Source organism: Rhinoderma darwinii, chromosome 4 (assembly GCF_050947455.1).
Source record: "Rhinoderma darwinii isolate aRhiDar2 chromosome 4, aRhiDar2.hap1, whole genome shotgun sequence".
Classification (NCBI taxonomy): Eukaryota; Metazoa; Chordata; class Amphibia; order Anura; family Rhinodermatidae; genus Rhinoderma; species Rhinoderma darwinii.
This window is the reverse complement of record NC_134690.1, coordinates 396841673-396862374: the sequence shown is the minus strand read 5'-3', so window position 1 is coordinate 396862374 and position 20702 is coordinate 396841673. Positions and strand designations below refer to the sequence as shown.

The following is a 20702-nucleotide window of genomic DNA, read 5'->3' as shown; positions in this document are numbered from 1 at the left end:
CCAACAGTCAAGACAATTGTAATCGTCAGGTTGTCGGATTTCAGTAAACATATAGGGTTTGCAGGGGCGCTCACCTTTTATGGTGTGTAGTCCCTGCATTTTATAGGTTGTTACTTTTCTATCATTTCCATCTTAAAACCAGATTTCTGGTATCTTCAATTCTGGTGCTTTTATAAAAATATGTGCATGTAGGCAAAGGCATAAATGGTATGTGTGAACTCTGCTCATATTTAACATTTTATAGGATATGTGGCGAATCCCATTTTCTGCTTGGGTCACACTTCAGCATAATGCCCCCATAGCTGTCCCATACAGTATAATGACCCCATACAGTATAATGCCCACACAGATACCCCCATACAGTATAATGCCCCCATAGCTGTACCATACAGTATAATGCCCACACAGATACCCCCATACAGTATAAGGCCCCCATAGCTGTACCATACAGTATAACGCCCCCATACAGTATAATGCCCACAGATACCCCCATACAGTATAATGCCCCCATAGCTGTACCATACAGTGTAACGACCCCATACAGTATAATGCCCACACAGATACCCCCATACAGTATAATGCCCCCATAGCTGTACCATACAGTATAATGCCCACACAGATACCCCCATACAGTATAAGGCCCCCATAGCTGTACCATACAGTATAACGCCCCCATACAGTATAATTCCCACAGATACCCCCATACAGTATAATGCCCCCATAGCTGTACCATACAGTATAATGACCCCATACAGTATAATGCCCACACAGATACCCCCATACAGCATAATGCCCCCATAGCTGTCCCATACAGTATAATGACCCCATACAGTATAATGCCCACACAGATACCCCCATACAGTATAATGCCCCCATAGCTGTACCATACAGTATAATGCCCACACAGATACCCCCATACAGTATAAGGCCCCCATAGCTGTACCATACAGTATAACGACCCCATACAGTATAATGCCCACACAGATACCCCCATACAGTATAATGCCCCCATAGCTGTACCATACAGTATAACGACCCCATACAGTATAATGCCCACACAGATACCCCCATACAGTATAATGGCCCCATAGCTGCCCCATACAGTATAATGGCCCCATAGCTGCCCCATACAGTATAATGCCCCATAGCTGCCCCATACAGCTTAATGCCCTCAAAGCTGCCCCATACAGCATAATGCCCCCATAGCTGCTCCCATACAGTATAGTGCCACCTTAGCTGCCCCTAGTGCCAGTGCCCATGTAGATAGTACCCATGTAGATAGCACCAAGTCCCCTGTAGATAGTATCCCTACATAGTGCCACAGTGTCCATGTAGATAGTGCCACCCCCCTATAGATAGCGCCATTGGGACTCCCTCTAGGAGCAGAATCCCTAGCCAGAGCATAGGCCGGGGATTCCGCTCCTAGAGGAAAGCCCTGTTGTCGCTGTCCATATATGGACAGTGACATCAAGGGCTTCCCCGAGCACAGTGCTTATAGTAGCGCTGTGCCCGGGCAGTCCTTGGCGAGTGGCAAGCGGAGGAGCTCCGTCTGTCCCTCCGCTCTGAACTAATTCTGAAGCAGGGAACTGATGGTTCCCTGCTTCAGAATTGGGTTCAACTCTATCCATGTCCTGAGACGCAGATACAATTGACAGCGGGACATACCCCTGACCGCCCCGGGACAGCGGGACACAGCCCAGAATCCGGGACGTTGGGAGGTATAGTACAATGAGTACATAAAATACAATGAAGTTGGTCACATGATGAAGAGTCGTATCGTCATAGATTCAGGCTGTGCAACTAGACTTCCGGAATGTATATTAGCGAGTATATCACATACTGCAGTGACTACACGGATAATAATTTTTGGTCCCCACATAATCCCTTTAAGTTTCTTTTTTAATGCTCTTCCCTAATTGGCACATTGTTTATATACAAGTCATAGCGTATATCTGTGCGTTGCCGGCTTTATCTCTGCTTTTATAATTTTTCCTGACATAGATACTGGTGAGATTTTTCGCTGTTTCTTATTCCGTTCTATAAACCTTTCAGAGCCGGGATTTATTTTGCAGAAAACCAGAACGATATAACAATGGATTGTCAAAGATGGAAGAATTTGGCACTTCTTTGCAATTTATGCTTCCACTCAGAATTATAATTTGCAACATCTGCTCTGCTTTGGGTGAGATCCTGCGCTCTTACATTGCCATTAGGATAACAACATTCTCTGAAGTTCTCCTCTTAATCTCAAACTGTGAAGAGCCCAAGAGTATGGGCAATGGGCGGCACAGTAATGAATATCCCTCTGATCAACCACCGTCACTTCTTGGCAAGAGCGGGACAGACGGCTGCGGTGTAACCAACATCCACAAGTCATCCGTTATTATAGCTATTCTATGTAACTTATCATAAGGTTATATTGTAGCTATTGAGTTTATGTATTTAAGTGACGCTCCACTTTTTAGGTACTTTTCTTCTTTTTTTTTATGTTTTAGGTCACGTTGAGCTAACAGCAAAACGTAAGACACTCGCTAATATCATTGAGTTGCCTATTTTTTAATTCTTTCTACCCCTGGCTGCTACCTATGGAAAGGAGACCGGTGCTTCATTTAAAGGGAAAGTATTACCACGACAGGAGCCCTACAAATTAGGGCATTTTTAAAAATTATATTCTATTGAAATTTAACCACGCGTTGAAATTACATTCATGAATGACGCAATAAAGTCCCAATTCTGGGGGCCAAAAGAAGTGGCATTCTTCTTTGAAACTGGACGAGTCCTCATGGTCAACGGGCAAAGTCAAAAGGGGTCACATGGCACACCTTCCAGGATACTTTGCTGATTGACATTTCAGGGGCAATTTAGGGGGTGCAACTGCGGCCTTAGCTCAGCTTTGCAAGGTCGACCAATATGGTCAATACCAATAAGTTATTATTTAACCATGTCTTATAGGTCACCTGTCCCAGGCCCACATAAAATAAATCTGTCAGCTGCCATGACGAGGGTGAGAGCACAATTGTGAAAATTTTATTTGGGGATAAGTAGTTGTGTGATGGGGACTGAGTAATGTTTCCACTATTTATTTGGGCTCTATATTTCACTTTTTATGCACTATATGGCACAATTTATCTAGGCACTATCTGGGCCCTGTTTGATCTAATTGCTAAGGCCCCAGGCACACGACCGTATTTTCATCCATCTGTAATGCAGCCATATATAAACGGATCCACAAAAAGAAGAAAACCACAAATGATGTGCAACATCTGCAAACCTGGCAACGCTCCCATAATTACGGATTGCTACGGGTGCACATCCATAGCCGTCCGTAATTACGGAAGTGCAAATGGATTTCTATGGGGAGTCCGTGCCGTAATTACGAACAAGAATAGGACATGTTCTATATTTTACGGATCATTTCTATGGAACGGACACACATCCGTAAAAATACGGAAAGGTGTCTGTAGCTCATAGAAATTAATGGGTCCGTGATTACGGATGAAAAATACGGTCGTGTGCATGGGGCCTTAGTGTATGTAGTGTTTATCTGGGCAATGTATCACTATCTAATTTATCAATATAAATGCGCTATTTATCTGGGCACAGTGTGGCATTGTTTGGTCATTGTACAGTATTTTAATAGTTATGTGAGAACTGTATGGCACTATTTATATAACTATCTGGGCAATGTGTGGCACCATATGGGCTCTGTGTTGCAGTATTTACATTGGCAGTGTGTGTGAATATTTATTTGCGTATTATATGGCACTGTTTATCTGGGAGCTGCATGGCACTAATTATCTGGGCACTGTGTACTATTTATCTGGGAGCTGCATGGCACTAATTATCTGGGCACTGTGTGCTATTTATCTGGAAGCTGCATGGCACTAATTATCTGGGCACTGTGTACTATTTATCTGGGAGCTGCATGGCACTAATTATCTGGGTGCTGTGTGCTATTTATCTGGGAGCTGCATGGCACTAATTATCTGGGCGCTGTGTGCTATTTATCTGGGAGCTGCATGGCACTAATTATCTGGGCGCTGTGTGCTATTTATCTGGGAGCTGCATGGCACTAATTATCTGGGCGCTGTGTGCTATTTATCTGGGAGCTGCATGGCGCTAATTATCTGGGCTCTGTGTGCTATTTATCTGGGAGCTGCATGGCACTAATTATCTGGGCGCTGTGTGCTATTTATCTGGGAGCTGCATGGCGCTAATTATCTGGGCTCTGTGTGGTATTTATCTGGGAGCTGCATGGCGCTAATTATCTGGGCTCTGTGTGGTATTTATCTGGGAGCTGCATGGCACTAATTATCTGGGTGCTGCGTGCTATTTATCTGGGAGCTGCATGGCACTAATTATCTGGGCACTGTGTGCTATTTATCTGGGAGCTGCATGGCACTAATTATCTGGGCACTGTGTGCTATTTATCTGGGAGCTGCATGGCGCTAATTATCTGGGCTCTGTGTGGTATTTATCTGGGAGCTGCATGGCGCTAATTATCTGGGCTCTGTGTGGTATTTATCTGGGAGCTGCATGGCGCTAATTATCTGGGCGCTGTGTGCTATTTATCTGGGAGCTGCATGGCGCTAATTATCTGGGCGCTGTGTGCTATTTATCTGGGAGCTGCATGGCGCTAATTATCTGGGCTCTGTGTGCTATTTATCTGGGAGCTGCATGGCACTAATTATCTGGGCGCTGTGTGCTATTTATCTGGGAGCTGCATGGCGCTAATTATCTGGGCTCTGTGTGGTATTTATCTGGGAGCTGCATGGCGCTAATTATCTGGGCTCTGTGTGGTATTTATCTGGGAGCTGCATGGCACTAATTATCTGGGTGCTGCGTGCTATTTATCTGGGAGCTGCATGGCACTAATTATCTGGGCACTGTGTGCTATTTATCTGGGAGCTGCATGGCACTAATTATCTGGGCACTGTGTGCTATTTATCTGGGAGCTGCATGGCGCTAATTATCTGGGCTCTGTGTGGTATTTATCTGGGAGCTGCATGGCGCTAATTATCTGGGCTCTGTGTGGTATTTATCTGGGAGCTGCATGGCACTAATTATCTGGGTGCTGCGTGCTATTTATCTGGGAGCTGCATGGCACTAATTATCTGGGTGCTGCGTGCTATTTATCTGGGAGCTGCATGGCACTAATTATCTGGGCACTGCATGCTATTTATCTGGAAGCTGCATGGCACTAATTATCTGGGCGCTGTGTGCTATTTATCTGGGAGCTGCATGGCGCTAATTATCTGGGCTCTGTGTGGTATTTATCTGGGAGCTGCATGGCACTAATTATCTGGGCGCTGTGTGCTATTTATCTGAGAGCTGCATGGCACTAATTATCTGGGTGCTGCGTGCTATTTATCTGGGAGCTGCATGGCACTAATTATCTGGGTGCTGCGTGCTATTTATCTGGGAGCTGCATGGCACTAATTATCTGGGCACTGTGTGCTATTTATCTGGGAGCTGCATGGCACTAATTATCTGGGCTCTGCGTGCTATTTATCTGGGAGCTGCATGACACTAATTATCTGGGTGCTGCGTGCTATTTATCTGGGAGCTGCATGGCACTAATTATCTGGGCACTGAATGCTATTTATCTGGGAGCTGCATGGCACTAATTATCTGGGCGCTGTGTGCTATTTATCTGGGAGCTGCATGGCACTAATTATCTGGGCGCTGTGTGCTATTTATCTGGGAGCTGCATGGCGCTAATTATCTGGGCTCTGTGTGGTATTTATCTGGGAGCTGCATGGCACTAATTATCTGGGCGCTGTGTGCTATTTATCTGGGAGCTGCATGGCACTAATTATCTGGGTGCTGCGTGCTATTTATCTGGGAGCTGCATGGCACTAATTATCTGGGCACTGTGTGCTATTTATCTGGGAGCTGCATGGCACTAATTATCTGGGCACTTTTATAACTAATTACTAAAGAAATTAATGTCGAAATAATCATGATTACATTTCACTATAAATTAACTGTTAAAAATGTTATAAGATGTATTCTCTGAGGATGTGGTGGAGATAGGATGTTTATGGGCAGAGTGGTTGGATCATTGCCAGGTAAGGCTAATATGTTTCAATATACAAAATACTGGTTCCCAAGTACGGGTCAGTTCACACGGCGGATTTTGTGTGGCGGGTCCTGCTGCAAAATCCACCTTGGAATTATTCCTGCCGTTGGCTGGAAGATTCCTCCCCCCATTGACTTAAACGGGAGGATCGGGGCGAACTCCGTAGTGTGAAGATCGAGCAGGACGCTTCTTTTGCCCATAAACCGCCGAAAAAAATCAGCTAGGAAAAAGAAGTGTCCGACTCCCATTGAAATGAAAGGGAGGCAGAATTTTGTGGCTGAGGCGGTTTTGGTTCCACCGTGTGAACAGGGCCTTACACGTCGCTTACACAATAGTAATAATCTACAGATCTTGTTCCATAGATAGATAATGTTTTCTTTATTATGTGTCGATGTTGAGATTTCTCATCCCTTATAATCCATTTGCATTCAGATTCAGGGGTGTAACTATAAGGGGGGCAGAGCCACAGAGGTCATACCTGGGCCCTGGTGGCTGAGGGGCCCAAAGGCCGCTATTGCCACATAAGAAGACACCAGTATTATAAATAGCACATGGAAGATGGGGGCCCTGTTATAGGATTTGGGTCCCAAGAGCTTCAAATTACGTTTCTGTTCATGATTACACTTTGGATTCTGCCAGTTGCAACTTGGAAACTGTCAGCACTATGTTGACAGATCAGCCCCTAACATGAGCTCTTATAATGTACTAGATTATGCTGCAGTGCATTGTGGGAGATTCAGTTCTTTCTACATCAGACTACTGCACAATTATGTAAAAACTGCATCTCCCACAATGCACTATAGCAGTTCATGCACACATCTATACACACATTAGACCAGCAGGGGCAACAGAGAGATGTGACTTCATCGTTCCCGAGAGCTAACAGGAAAACAGCAGAATTCAGAAATAGCTTATTTTAAGAAGATGAACACGCTGGGGGGGGGGGGGGTTTACATCATTAAAAACACACAATACAATTACTTTTCTCCTTCGACTTGATAGCGAGCAGCCAGATCCGTCATCAGACTACGTACCATAAAACACATTTAATCTTATGCCCCCACATTATCGTTGTCAGTCCTGCAAACATAATGAATGGACAAATAGCAAAGAGCTCAGATAAATGAAGTGTGTGAAGCAGACAAATGGCGGCCTGGAAGACAATTATTAGTAACTGCTTGTGCGGTTATTAGTTAATTGGGGACGGGCAGGCGTTGGGGGGGCTTGCAGAGTGATAGATTGCTTTCCTGCTGCTTTCCTTACGTTGATCAGATGCCCCGTGGTTTGTCACACACAGAGCAACCTCAAACAAAGTACCCAAATTCAACTCCACTAATGCGCTGGAGACGCCAAATCCTGCGCGCTCCCACTGCTCGCAACAAAACGGTTAGAAAAAGGAGGCATTAAAATGTCATTAAAAGCAGCTTGACTGCCGAGGCTGATGCTTTCCAGGGGTTGGCATGTATTATTAGCACAATATGATCCGTTGATGGGGGTTTTTTTGTGAACGGTGGAGCGACCCTCAGAGGATACCGTGTTCCCAGGCCCCTGTATAAAGAGTCAGGGAAGGTTTTAACATCTCTTTCCAAATCATAACACATTCGACTCCATATGGCTCCGGTTTGATTGCTTGACACGTCTAAGTCCTGCTTCAAAATTAACACTGCGCCAAATTATTTCTGCGAAGCTTCACTGCTTCTCAAAACAACAATTACCATATTGTATATTGAAGGGCAATTGCACTATAAAATCCATATTTTTATACTATTACAGAACCGTGAGTTAATCTCATTCTCATCAAATTTATTTCGTAAAACGCAGAGTGGTTGTCACAAGGCCTGATGTGTGTGTATATGTATATATATATACATACATACACACACTATATGAGGTATATAAAGTATATTATAAGTATCGTGACACCTCTTAGGGCATGTGCACACGCTTACTAAAAAACATCTGAAAATACGGAGCTGTCCTGATTTTCAGCCGTTTTTTAAGCAAACTCGCGTTTTTCGACTGCGTTTTTTACGGCCGTTTTTGGAGCTGTTTTTCTATAGTCAATGAAAACCGGCTCCAGAAACGTCTCAAGAAGTGACATGCACTTCTTTCTATGGGGCTTTTTTTACGCGCCGTTTTTTCAAAACACGCCGGAACAGAACGCCGTTTTTCCCATTGAATGGGCAGATGTTTGGAGGCATTCTGCTTCCAATTTTTCGACCATTTTTCTGCCGTTTACGGCCGGAAAATAAGCCGTGTGCACATACCCTTAGGGTAAATCCACACGTAGATACTATGGATTTTCCGCAAGGGATTTAGTTGTGGAAAATCGGCAGCATAATACAGTAGCGGCAGAGCGGATGATATTTGAACAAATATCATCCAAACACTGCATAATTGATAAGCGGAAAAAAACGCTTAGAAATTGACCTGCGGTGCGTTTTTCTAATCCGCAGCATGTCAATTGAATTTGTGTAATCGCTGCTTTTTTGTTGCAGGTTTTTCCCCATTAAATTCAATGGGGAGGTCAAACCCGCAACAAATAGCAGATGTAGCGATTTTTGTGGCGGGAAAGCTCAGGAAAAAAATTTATTTTTTAAACGTACCCAGAATTCTGCGCTTCTTCGTCCCATGTGACTGCTGCAGCCAATCACACGCTGCAGCGGTCACATGGGATATAACGTCATCCCAGGGCTGGAGAAAGTCAGGACGTCGGAGGGATGCGTCGCCGTAGTAAGTATCAATTTTCAGTGCAGTATTTCCGCAGCAGACATTACGGAAGAAAAACTGCAACAAAATTTGGTGCGTTTTTTTTGGCCGGAATTCTCTGCAGTGCCCGGAGCGGATAAGTTTTGTGTTTTACTTGGCGTATTGTGTGAACATACCCTAAATCATAGAATTCCGGTGTTTCCCTCATCCCCCCGGTGTATAACATACGGCACTTGCCCTGCAGTCACTTTACAGACATTAGTGATAGAACGAGTCGTTGTAAAGAGATCACCGACCTCCAGCGCGGTCCTGTAATAGGACGTCACCGATGTAACACGTCAGTTCCGGAAATTTTTTCCCTCCCAGATTTTCCACCATCCCGTGAGTGATATTATTGTAAAGTGGAAGGAACCGCCGCAACTCAGCCACGGAGTGCAGACCACGTAAAGTTACGGAGCGGGGGGCCGAGTGCTGAGGAGCAACTGCAGAAAAGTCACCAACACTCTGCTGACTCCATAACTGCAGAGTACAGACCTCCTCTGGTATTAACATCCGCACACTGTGCCCGGGAGCTTCATGGCATGGGGGCCGAGCAGCTGCATGCCAGCCGAACATTGCCACATTCTAAGAGCCATGTTTGTTTGTTTGTTTGTTTTCATTGATGCAGCCGGACGAGAACTTATTTTTTCTTGCAGGATGAGATATATTTTATCAATGGTACCATTTTGGGGTACATATTAGGGTATGTTCACACGCACTAATTACGGACGTAATTCGGGCGTTTTTGCCCCGAATTACGTCCGAAAATAGCGCCTCAATAGCGCTGACAAACATCTGCCCATTGAAAGCAATGGGCAGACGTTTGTCTGTTCACACGAGGCGTAATTTACGCGCCGCTGTCAAATGATGGCGCGTAAATAGACGCCCGCGTCAAATAAGTGACCTGTCACTTCTTTGGCCGTAATTGGAGTCGTTATTCATTGACTCCAATGAATAGCAGCGCCAATTACGTCCGTAATGGACGCGGCGTTCAAGCGCCTGCACATGCCGTTACGGCTGAAATTACGGGGATGTTTCAGCCTGAAAACATCCCCGTAATTTCAGCCGTTACGGACGCCCTCGTGTGAACATACCCTAACTTATTAACTATTATAAACAATATATATATTTTTTTTTAGGAGGGGAAGATATTCTGCAATTGTTTTCTTTTTTTAAAATAAGTTCACGCCATTTACTGTGCGGCATATATAACATTTTGACTCTGTTCTATGGGTTGTTACTATCACACCGATACCAGATGTGTATAATTTTTGGGTTATTTTTCTTTTATTACTTTTGCACATTTAAAGGGAAGGTGTGATGAAAAAAAATGTTAATATTGCTTTTAGTATGATATTAAAATAAATTTTATTTGTCTTGTGTTTTACTTTTTTCTTACTTTTACTTCTCTATGCGGCTGCCATCTTTTTTTCATCTCTGTATGTGTCGATTAACGACACATACAGAGATGGAATATGGCACATACAGAGATGGAATACGGCACACACATCCCCATAGAGAATGCGAACGGGAGCCGTTCCATTCACTGCAGAGTACGCCGCTCCCACACAGTCCAAAGGGAAGATCTTTGGTAGAGAGAAATCCGGCGCCATTTTCATGTGGACCGGAAGCCGCGGCTGGACAGTAAGATGACGACTTCCGGCCGTGGCTTCTGGCCATATGTTCAAGGCAGCGAAGGCGCAAGGAATTGAAGCGGAGGCGGCAGGAGCAGGTAATTTATGTTCGTGTATGTGATGTGTGTATTATGTACGTGTGATACTGTCTGCTGAGCCCTGTATCTAATCCTCCTACACTGTGCAGTCGCTCAGAAAATGGCAGCACACAGTGAAGATTCAACCCCCTCCTTCTCCTGGCACTAGCCAGAATAAGGGAGGGGGCATTGTGTGAGGACACTAGAGCGAGTGTGCCTATCCCAAATTTGCAGCATAAAGCAATGAGGTTGCTTTACCACATTGACCATGCTGCAATTTTGGGAACTGCTCCCTCTAGTGACCAGCACATGGAAATGTTATAAATTAGAATCTAATTTATAATATTTCCTGACTTGTGAAAAATTGTAAAAAATTAAAACAATGTGTAAAAACTCAAATAATAATTGTTTAACTAAAAAAAATAAAAAAATTTCTAGCGACACATTCCCTTTAAAGCACTTTTCATAGAACAAAAATAGTTTTTACATTGTGAGGGACGTCCATAACGTTAAAATGTTTCCATTAATGTGGCTGTATGAAGTCTTTTGCGGGTATCATTTTGGAGTACATATAACTTATTAATTTTGTAAAAAATGTTTAGTGGGGGGCGTTAACGGGAAAAAAAATAGCAATTCCGATGCTGTTTTTTTTATTGTTCACACTTTTTTTAATACACTTTATTTAATTACGCTATTATTAAATTATTATTCTTTTTACATCCCACCATGGGACTTGAACATGTGATCCTCTGATCAATTCTATAAAACATTTCATACCTAATTAGGGTATGTTTACACGCAAACGCAAAATACGTCTGAAATTACGTAGCTGTTTTCAGGCGAAATGCCTGAATTACGTCTGAAAATAGGTCGTGTGAACATACCCTTAGGCGATGTTTACACACAAACTCAAAAACGTCACAAAATACGGAGCTGTTTTCAAGAGAAAACAGCTCCTGATTGTCAGACGTTTTTTGTGCCACTCGCGATTTTCACTGCGTTTTTTTACGGCCGTTTTTGGAGCTTTTTTCAATAGAGTCTATGGAAAACGTCTCCAAAAACGTCCCAAGAAGTGTCCTGCACTTCTTTTTCACGGCCGTTTTTAACGCTCTGTCTGTCTGTCTGTTTGGAGGCGTTCTGCTTCCAACTTTACGGCCCGAAAAACGGACGAAAATAGGCCGTGTGAACATACCCTTACACTGACAGGGAACCTATTTGGTTTTTCCTTAGACAGGGGTGCCAATAGGGTGAAGGAGCAAACGCTCTTCCTCTGTCAAACCCCTTAGGTGCCACAGTGGCTACCGATTATTGGCCGGGATCGGAGTTCTCAGGCAGTGCTACTTATACATTGTTTTTGCAGTGTATTGTGGTGGTGACAGTGTATTGTGGTGGTGGTGACAGTGTATTGTGGTGGTGGTGACAGTGTATTGTGGTGGTGGTGACAGTGTATTGTGGTGGTGGTGACAGTGTATTGTGGTGGTGGTGACAGTGTATTGTGGTGGTGGTGACAGTGTATTGTGGTGGTGGTGACAGTGTATTGTGGTGGTGGTGACAGTGTATTGTGGTGGTGGTGACAGTGTATTGTGGTGGTGACTGGCAGTGTATTGTGGTGGTGGTGGCAGTGTATTGTGGTGGTGACAGTGTATTGTGGTGGTGACAGTGTATTGTGGTGGTAACAGTGTATTGTGGTGGTGGCAGTGTATTGTGGTGGTGGCAGTGTATTGTGGGGGTGGCAGTGTATTGTAGTGGTGACAGTGTATTGTGGTGGTGGCAGTGTATTGTGGTGGTGGCAGTGTATTGTGGTGGTGGCAGTGTATTGTGGTGGTGGCAGTGTATTGTGGTGGTGACAGTGTATTGTGGTGGTGACAGTGTATTGTGGTGGTGACAGTGTATTGTGGTGGTGGCAGTGTATTGTGGTGGTGACAGTGTATTGTGGTGGTGGCAGTGTATTGTGGTGGTAACAGTGTATTGTGGTGGTGGCAGTGTATTGTGGTGGTGGCAGTGTATTGTGGTGGTGGCAGTGTATTGTGGTGGTGGCAGTGTATTGTGGTGGTGGCAGTGTATTGTGGTGGTGGCAGTGTATTGTGGTGGTGACAGTGTATTGTGGTGGTGACAGTGTATTGTGGTGGTGACAGTGTATTGTGGTGGTGGCAGTGTATTGTGGTGGTGACAGTGTATTGTGGTGGTGACAGTGTATTGTGGTGGTGGCAGTGTATTGTGGTGGTGACAGTGTATTGTGGTGGTGACAGTGTATTGTGGTGGTGACAGTGTATTGTGGTGGTGACAGTGTATTGTGGTGGTGGCAGTGTATTGTGGTGGTGACAGTGTATTGTGGTGGTGGTGACAGTGTATTGTGGTGGTGGTGACAGTGTATTGTGGTGGTGGTGACAGTGTATTGTGGTGGTGGCAGTGTATTGTGGTGACAGTGTATTGTGGTGGTGGCAGTGTATTGTGGTGGTGGCAGTGTATTGTGGTGGTGGCAGTGTATTGTGGTGGTGGCAGTGTATTGTGGTGGTGGCAGTGTATTGTGGTGGTGGCAGTGTATTGTGGTGGTGGCAGTGTATTGTGGTGGTGGCAGTGTATTGTGGTGGTGGCAGTGTATTGTGGTGGTGGCAGTGTATTGTGGTGGTGACAGTGTATTGTGGTGGTGGCAGTGTATTGTGGTGGTGGCAGTGTATTGTGGTGGTGACAGTGTATTGTGGTGGTGACAGTGTATTGTGGTGGTGACAGTGTATTGTGGTGGTGGCAGTGTATTGTGGTGGTGACAGTGTATTGTGGTGGTGGCAGTGTATTGTGGTGGTGGCAGTGTATTGTGGTGGTGGCAGTGTATTGTGGTGGTGACAGTGTATTGTGGTGGTGACAGTGTATTGTGGTGGTGGCAGTGTATTGTGGTGGTGACAGTGTATTGTGGTGGTGACAGTGTATTGTGGTGGTGGCAGTGTATTGTGGTGGTGGCAGTGTATTGTGGTGGTGACAGTGTATTGTGGTGGTGGCAGTGTATTGTGGTGGTGACAGTGTATTGTGGTGGTGACAGTGTACTGTGGTGGTGACAGTGTACTGTGGTGGTGGCAGTGTACTGTGGTGGTGGCAGTGTACTGTGGTGGTGACAGTGTACTGTGGTGGTGACAGTGTACTGTGGTGGTGACAGTGTACTGTGGTGGTGGCAGTGTATTGTGGTGGTGACAGTGTATTGTGGTGGTGGCAGTGTATTGTGGTGGTGACAGTGTATTGTGGTGGTGACAGTGTATTGTGGTGGTGACAGTGTATTGTGGTGGTGGCAGTGTATTGTGGTGGTGGCAGTGTATTGTGGTGGTAACAGTGTATTGTGGTGGTGGCAGTGTATTGTGGTGGTGGCAGTGTATTGTGGTGGTGGCAGTGTATTGTGGTGGTGGCAGTGTATTGTGGTGACAGTGTATTGTGGTGGTGACAGTGTATTGTGGTGGTGACAGTGTATTGTGGTGGTGGCAGTGTATTGTGGTGGTGGCAGTGTATTGTGGTGGTGGCAGTGTATTGTGGTGGTGGCAGTGTATTGTGGTGGTGGCAGTGTATTGTGGTGGTGGCAGTGTATTGTGGTGGTGGCAGTGTATTGTGGTGGTGGCAGTGTATTGTGGTGGTGACAGTGTTTTGTGGTGGTGGCAGTGTATTGTGGTGGTGGCAGTGTATTGTGGTGGTGGCAGTGTATTGTGGTGGTGACAGTGTATTGTGGTGGTGGCAGTGTATTGTGGTGGTGACAGTGTATTGTGGTGGTGACAGTGTATTGTGGTGGTGACAGTGTATTGTGGTGGTGGCAGTGTATTGTGGTGGTGACAGTGTATTGTGGTGGTGACAGTGTATTGTGGTGGTGGCAGTGTATTGTGGTGGTGACAGTGTATTGTGGTGGTGGCAGTGTATTGTGGTGGTGGCAGTGTATTGTGGTGGTGACAGTGTATTGTGGTGGTGGCAGTGTATTGTGGTGGTGGCAGTGTATTGTGGTGGTGGCAGTGTATTGTGGTGGTGGCAGTGTATTGTGGTGGTGGCAGTGTATTGTGGTGGTGACAGTGTACTGTGGTGGTGACAGTGTACTGTGGTGGTGACAGTGTATTGTGGTGGTGACAGTGTATTGTGGTGGTGGCAGTGTATTGTGGTGGTGGCAGTGTATTGTGGTGGTGGCAGTGTATTGTGGTGGTGGCAGTGCATTGTGGTGGTGACAGTGCATTGTGGTGGTGACAGTGCATTGTGGTGGTGACAGTGCATTGTGGTGGTGACAGTGCATTGTGGTGGTGGCAGTGTATTGTGGTGGTGACAGTGTATTGTGGTGGTGGCAGTGCATTGTGGTGGTGACAGTGCATTGTGGTGGTGGCAGTGCATTGTGGTGGTGGCAGTGTATTGTGGTGGTGGCAGTGCATTGTGGTGGTGGCAGTGCATTGTGGTGGTGGCAGTGTATTGTGGTGGTGACAGTGTATTGTGGTGGTGACAGTGTATTGTGGTGGTGACAGTGTATTGTGGTGGTGGCAGTGTATTGTGGTGGTGGCAGTGCATTGTGGTGGTGACAGTGCATTGTGGTGGTGGCAGTGCATTGTGGTGGTGGCAGTGCATTGTGGTGGTGACAGTGTATTGTGGTGGTGACAGTGTATTGTGGTGGTGGCAGTGTATTGTGGTGGTGGCAGTGTATTGTGGTGGTGACAGTGTATTGTGGTGGTGGCAGTGTATTGTGGTGGTGGCAGTGTATTGTGGTGGTGACAGTGTATTGTGGTGGTGACAGTGTATTGTGGTGGTGACAGTGTATTGTGGTGGTGGCAGTGTATTGTGGTGGTGGCAGTGTATTGTGGTGGTGACAGTGTATTGTGGTGGTGGCAGTGTATTGTGGTGGTGGCAGTGCATTGTGGTGGTGACAGTGTATTGTGGTGGTAACAGTGTATTGTGGTGGTGGCAGTGCATTGTGGTGGTGGCAGTGTATTGTGGTGGTGACAGTGTATTGTGGTGGTGGCAGTGTATTGTGGTGGTGGCAGTGCATTGTGGTGGTGACAGTGTATTGTGGTGGTGGCAGTGTATTGTGGTGGTGGCAGTGTATTGTGGTGGTGACAGTGTATTGTGGTGGTGGCAGTGTATTGTGGTGGTGACAGTGTATTGTGGTGGTGGCAGTGCATTGTGGTGGTGACAGTGTATTGTGGTGGTGGCAGTGTATTGTGGTGGTGACAGTGTATTGTGGTGGTGACAGTGTATTGTGGTGGTGGCAGTGCATTGTGGTGGTGGCAGTGTATTGTGGTGGTGACAGTGTATTGTGGTGGTGGCAGTGTATTGTGGTGGTGGCAGTGCATTGTGGTGGTGGCAGTGTATTGTGGTGGTGGCAGTGCATTGTGGTGGTGACAGTGTATTGTGGTGGTGACAGTGTATTGTGGTGGTGGCAGTGTATTGTGGTGGTGGCAGTGCATTGTGGTGGTGACAGTGTATTGTGGTGGTGGCAGTGTATTGTGGTGGTGGCAGTGTATTGTGGTGGTGACAGTGTATTGTGGTGGTGGCAGTGTATTGTGGTGGTGACAGTGTATTGTGGTGGTGACAGTGTATTGTGGTGGTGACAGTGTATTGTGGTGGTGGCAGTGCATTGTGGTGGTGGCAGTGCATTGTGGTGGTGACAGTGTATTGTGGTGGTGGCAGTGCATTGTGGTGGTGGCAGTGTATTGTGGTGGTGACAGTGTATTGTGGTGGTGGCAGTGTATTGTGGTGGTGGCAGTGCATTGTGGTGGTGGCAGTGCATTGTGGTGGTGACAGTGTATTGTGGTGGTGGCAGTGCATTGTGGTGGTGGCAGTGTATAGCACTGCTATTTACGTAGCTGTATTAGGCCACCTAGACTTTTTGTTACGCTACTGATTCATTTTAACTCGTGAGTGACCGCTGCAGTCTGTATGCAACTCAATGTATTCATGTGGACTGCAGCTCTCACTCAATAGTTAAAAACAATCAGTAGCGTAACAAAAAGTCTAAGTGTAGCCCCGGCCTAAACGTGTCATGTGGGCAATAACTGTGATACAACACGACTGTGATACAACACAACACGACTGTGATACAACACAACACGACTGTGATACAACACAACACAACACGACTGTGATACAACACGACTGTGATACAACACAACACGACTGTGATACAACACAACACGACTGTGATACAACACAACACGACTGTGATACAATATAAATGTGATACAAGAGATATCAGTGCATTAGAGGAACCTCATAGTGGAACCCCAAGGGGTACAGAGGACACAGTAGCACCCAGGCCTTGGAGCTTTAGTTTTGCCTCTGTTGCCTTTCTGCAGTCAGGTTATAGTGCTCCAAATGGGAGGGGCTGACGCCTGACATGCAACACCAGAAACAACCCTTGGACAAGATAGAAGCTGTTCCTGGAAGAAAGCCGCCATGTTTTGGAAATCTCATGCAACCCTTGTAAGTGAAGCAGTTACTTAGACTGGTGTGCTCTGAAATAAGGCCCCCAGTAGTGGAGGTGGTGCGTGCCACTAAACAGCCCCCTAAACTGAGGCCCTGCTCTCCCTCATCTGCCTAGAGATGATGCAGCATGCTGTCTTGGCCACTTGAGGGCACTGTGGCGATTAGGGGCAAAGACCAGAAGAAATTAAAGGGGTTTTCCTCTTAGGGCAATAACTATCAGACGTTGTAGAGGTTGAAGTTGCACCTGGGACCTGGAGCTTTAAGACTCCCCTGCCACAAAAGAAAACAGATTTTGCATTGGGGCCCAAGAGCTACTAGTTACGTCTCTGACATTCCCCTATTGTTTAAAGGGTTCCCCAATGATAAGCTGATCACTGCGAGCTACGCTGTTTACATAACTCCGTATCTATCTATCTAATCTATCTATCTATCTATCTATCTATCTCATATCTATCTATCTATCTATCTATCTATCTATCTATCTATCTATCTATCTATCTATCTAATCTATCTATCTATCTATCTATCTATCTCATATCTATCTATCTATCTATCTATCTATCTATCTATCTATCTATCTATCTATCTATCTATCTATCTATCTATCTATCTATCTATCTATCTATCTATCTATCTATCTATCTATCTATCTATCTATCATCACTTTCCCTCAGTCTCAGCAGCCGCTCTCCAGGGAGCAGGAGTTTGAGTGACAGCTCCGGGGGACGGACTTCTGTTCCTCCCTTGTGTAACCACGCCCCGGTCTCCTAGGTAACCTTAGGGAGCGTCTCCCCGTTGAGATTGCTAAAATCCCAACAAACAAATCTTTATTTATAAGCTTGTTGTTTGGTCCCGTACACGGCACTGCCCGCTGGATGTAAACACTAGATCTGCCCTGCTGCGATCATGGTGAGTGCTGACCATCTTCTAACAGTGATTTCTCTATGTAAAAAAAAGTGTTTGTCATATAATGTCAAGTTTTTGAACCTTTTAATATACTTTATGTTTCAAGATCTCTGCTTGCTGTGAGTGACTAGGAACACTCATGTCACCCAGAGGCTCAAACCTGTCCCGATCATGTCCTATTGACACAGTTGGCTGGAGAGAGATCTCTGATACACTGTAAAGAGCCCTGTGTGAGCAGGACACAATCAATACCTCAGCCTGGATGTAAACAAGGGTGTGTTTTCAATCGCTGACAGCAAGCACAGATCTTGAAAATAGTGAGGAACTGAAATACAAAGTATGTTAGAAAGTTGCAGAACTTTTCCTTATACACCAGGAGCCGGGTGTCGTAATGGCGAAACCTCCGAGCGTCCCGTCTCATCTCTCCACTAACACTGCTGACAAAGTATCAATGAAAACCTGCTCCAGATTCAATATACACAAGGTTTTTTTTGTCCCAAAAAGTTTTAGCGCCATATTTTTCAATGTACTTGCAACGTACTTTTTTTTTTGCACGAGCGCCATTGAATCTTTCACAAAAACTGTATACAGTTTACCCGCTGTATATACAGTCAGATTCCGGTAATCCGGCGTTAATATGACATGATAGGTGCTGGATTGTCAGATATTCTGGATTATCGGAGGGTCATAAAACTCACTTGTAAGGCCCCGTTCACATCTGCCATTTCCATTTTACTGTTCTGTCATAGGAACAAAAAAAACGAAAATAGCAGAAATGTCAGATCCGCCACACGATGGACACTGACGGCGCCTGATGGAACCGTCATTATTCATTATAATGGTTTTCCTCATTTTCACAGTCAAAATAGCGCTGCATTGACGGAATCTGCAACGGAGCCTTCCACACGCCTAAGGCCCTGTTCACACATTGTTACAGCCTACACTTCACTGAAACGAGTGGGATCCCGCTCATTTAACCCCTTAGATGCCGTAGTCAATAGCGACCACGGCATCAAAGCCGTTAGAGGGGGCGGCACCTTTCGGCTTCCCATTGCCTTCCCCCGTGACGCGATTTCGGGGTGCCGATGGTTGTCATGGCAGCCTGGGAGCCTAATGAAGACCCCCAGCTCTGCCATCTTTGTACTCCCATTAAGCTTCGCCAATAGAAGCCTGTACTGATCACGATATATTGCAATGCATTAGTGTTGCAGTATATCATGTAAGCGATCCCTGGTTCAAGTCCCCTAGGGGGACTAGTAAAAAACAGTTGAATAAAGTTTTTTTTATTATCTAAAAAAATAAAAATACTATATGTTTAAAAAACACCCTTTTCCCATTTTCTCCCAAGCACAATGTAAAAATAAAAAAATAAAAATGAACATAACTGGTGTCGCCGTGTCCGTAATAGTGCAAACTATTAGAATATAACATTATTTAACCCGCACGGTGTACGCCAAAAAAAACAGAATTGCTGTTTTTTGGTCATCCCATCTCCCTCAAAAATTGGAATAAAAAGTAACCAAAAAGTTTCATGTAGCCCAAAACGGTACCAATAAAACCTGTACAGCTCAGCCCGCAAAAAAATAAGCCCCCACCCCGCTGCGTCTATGAAAAAATAAAAAAAGTCACGGATCTCTAAATATTGCGACACAAAACAATTTCATTTTTAACAATTCGTTTTTTCTTTGAAGAAGTAGTAAAAAACAAAAAACAAAAAAAAAAACGATATAAAATATCACCATCGTATTGACCCGCAGAATAAAGTTAAGTTGTCGTTTTTAGCGCACGTAAAAACAAAACCCCAAAAAACCATAGAGGAATCACCGTTTTTTTTTTCCCATTCCATCCTAAAAATATTTTTTCCAGTTCCCCATTACATTTCCGGTACAATAAATTGTGCCATGAAAAACAACAACTCGTCCCGCAAATAACAAGCCCTCATACGGCTAGACGGCTTTTATAAGTTGGAGAGTAAAACGCAATAAGGAAAAAAACTCAACAAAATGTCTGCGGAGGGAAGGGGTTAACGCTGCATAATAGATGCGATCGGCCGATAAACGAGCGTTTTTGGTTTGTCGATGATCGCTGACGCGTTTACAGGGGCCGAGGATCGGGAAAGAGCATTTTTACGAACGCTTGTTCGACTGATTATCGGCTCGTGTGGCGCTATTTTTCCCGTCAGACTTGACGGAATCTGCCTGGGAGCCTCCGACGCGGATGTGAACACGGACGAATAGAACCGCAGGAGGAGATTGACGTAATCGGACTGAGATCCGTTCTATTCATTTTTGCCTCTCTTATTATATATTCTGTGTGTTTATTCTTATCATATTTTTATTTCTAACCCCCCCAGGAAGAAGGACACGTAATGCACGCGGGTGAGCGCAGCGTCTTGCCCAGAACGGATCTGCTTTCTCGCCTGCATCTCGGAGCGGAGGATTCAGATGTTCTCCAGATGGTATCCAGGAATACTACGAGGCATAAACAAGCTGTCAGCAGTAATGAACACAGTCACACACCGGTGAGCAATCCCGCTGTATGAAGATGAGGACAAAAGTGTCTCTTCTCATCACTCACTGGGTCTTGCATATAATAAAATGCAGCAATTTTTAGATAAGTGGGTAGCAACCATCTATCTATAATAGCCAAGCAAGTAATAGCCATATATCAGTCTGTATGGGGGCCCCAGACTTAGCAAAACCCAGAATGGATCCCACCCCATTAAAAAATGGCAGCTCAGTTTTCTATTAAAGATAATAAAATTCTGACTTCCTGCAGCCACCACTAGGTGGAGCTCACTGTATATAGAGTTATAGATCAGTGGGA

The 20702-nt window shown here is 45.2% G+C and overlaps 1 protein-coding gene across 3 annotated transcripts in view; it reads left to right on the top strand.

Annotated features, from left to right (window-relative positions):
* Positions 1-17821: 17821 nt before the first annotated feature.
* Positions 17822-20702, top strand: part of DNAH14 (dynein axonemal heavy chain 14) — a 215191-nt gene continuing 212310 nt past the window's right edge. For all 3 annotated transcript variants that reach the window (XM_075863387.1, XM_075863386.1, XM_075863388.1), the window contains exons 1-2: positions 17822-17879; positions 20230-20397. In XM_075863387.1, coding sequence (XP_075719502.1) covers positions 17877-17879; positions 20230-20397 — 171 coding nt within the window. In that variant the 5' untranslated portion in view covers positions 17822-17876. The remainder of the gene's footprint in view (positions 17880-20229; positions 20398-20702) is intronic.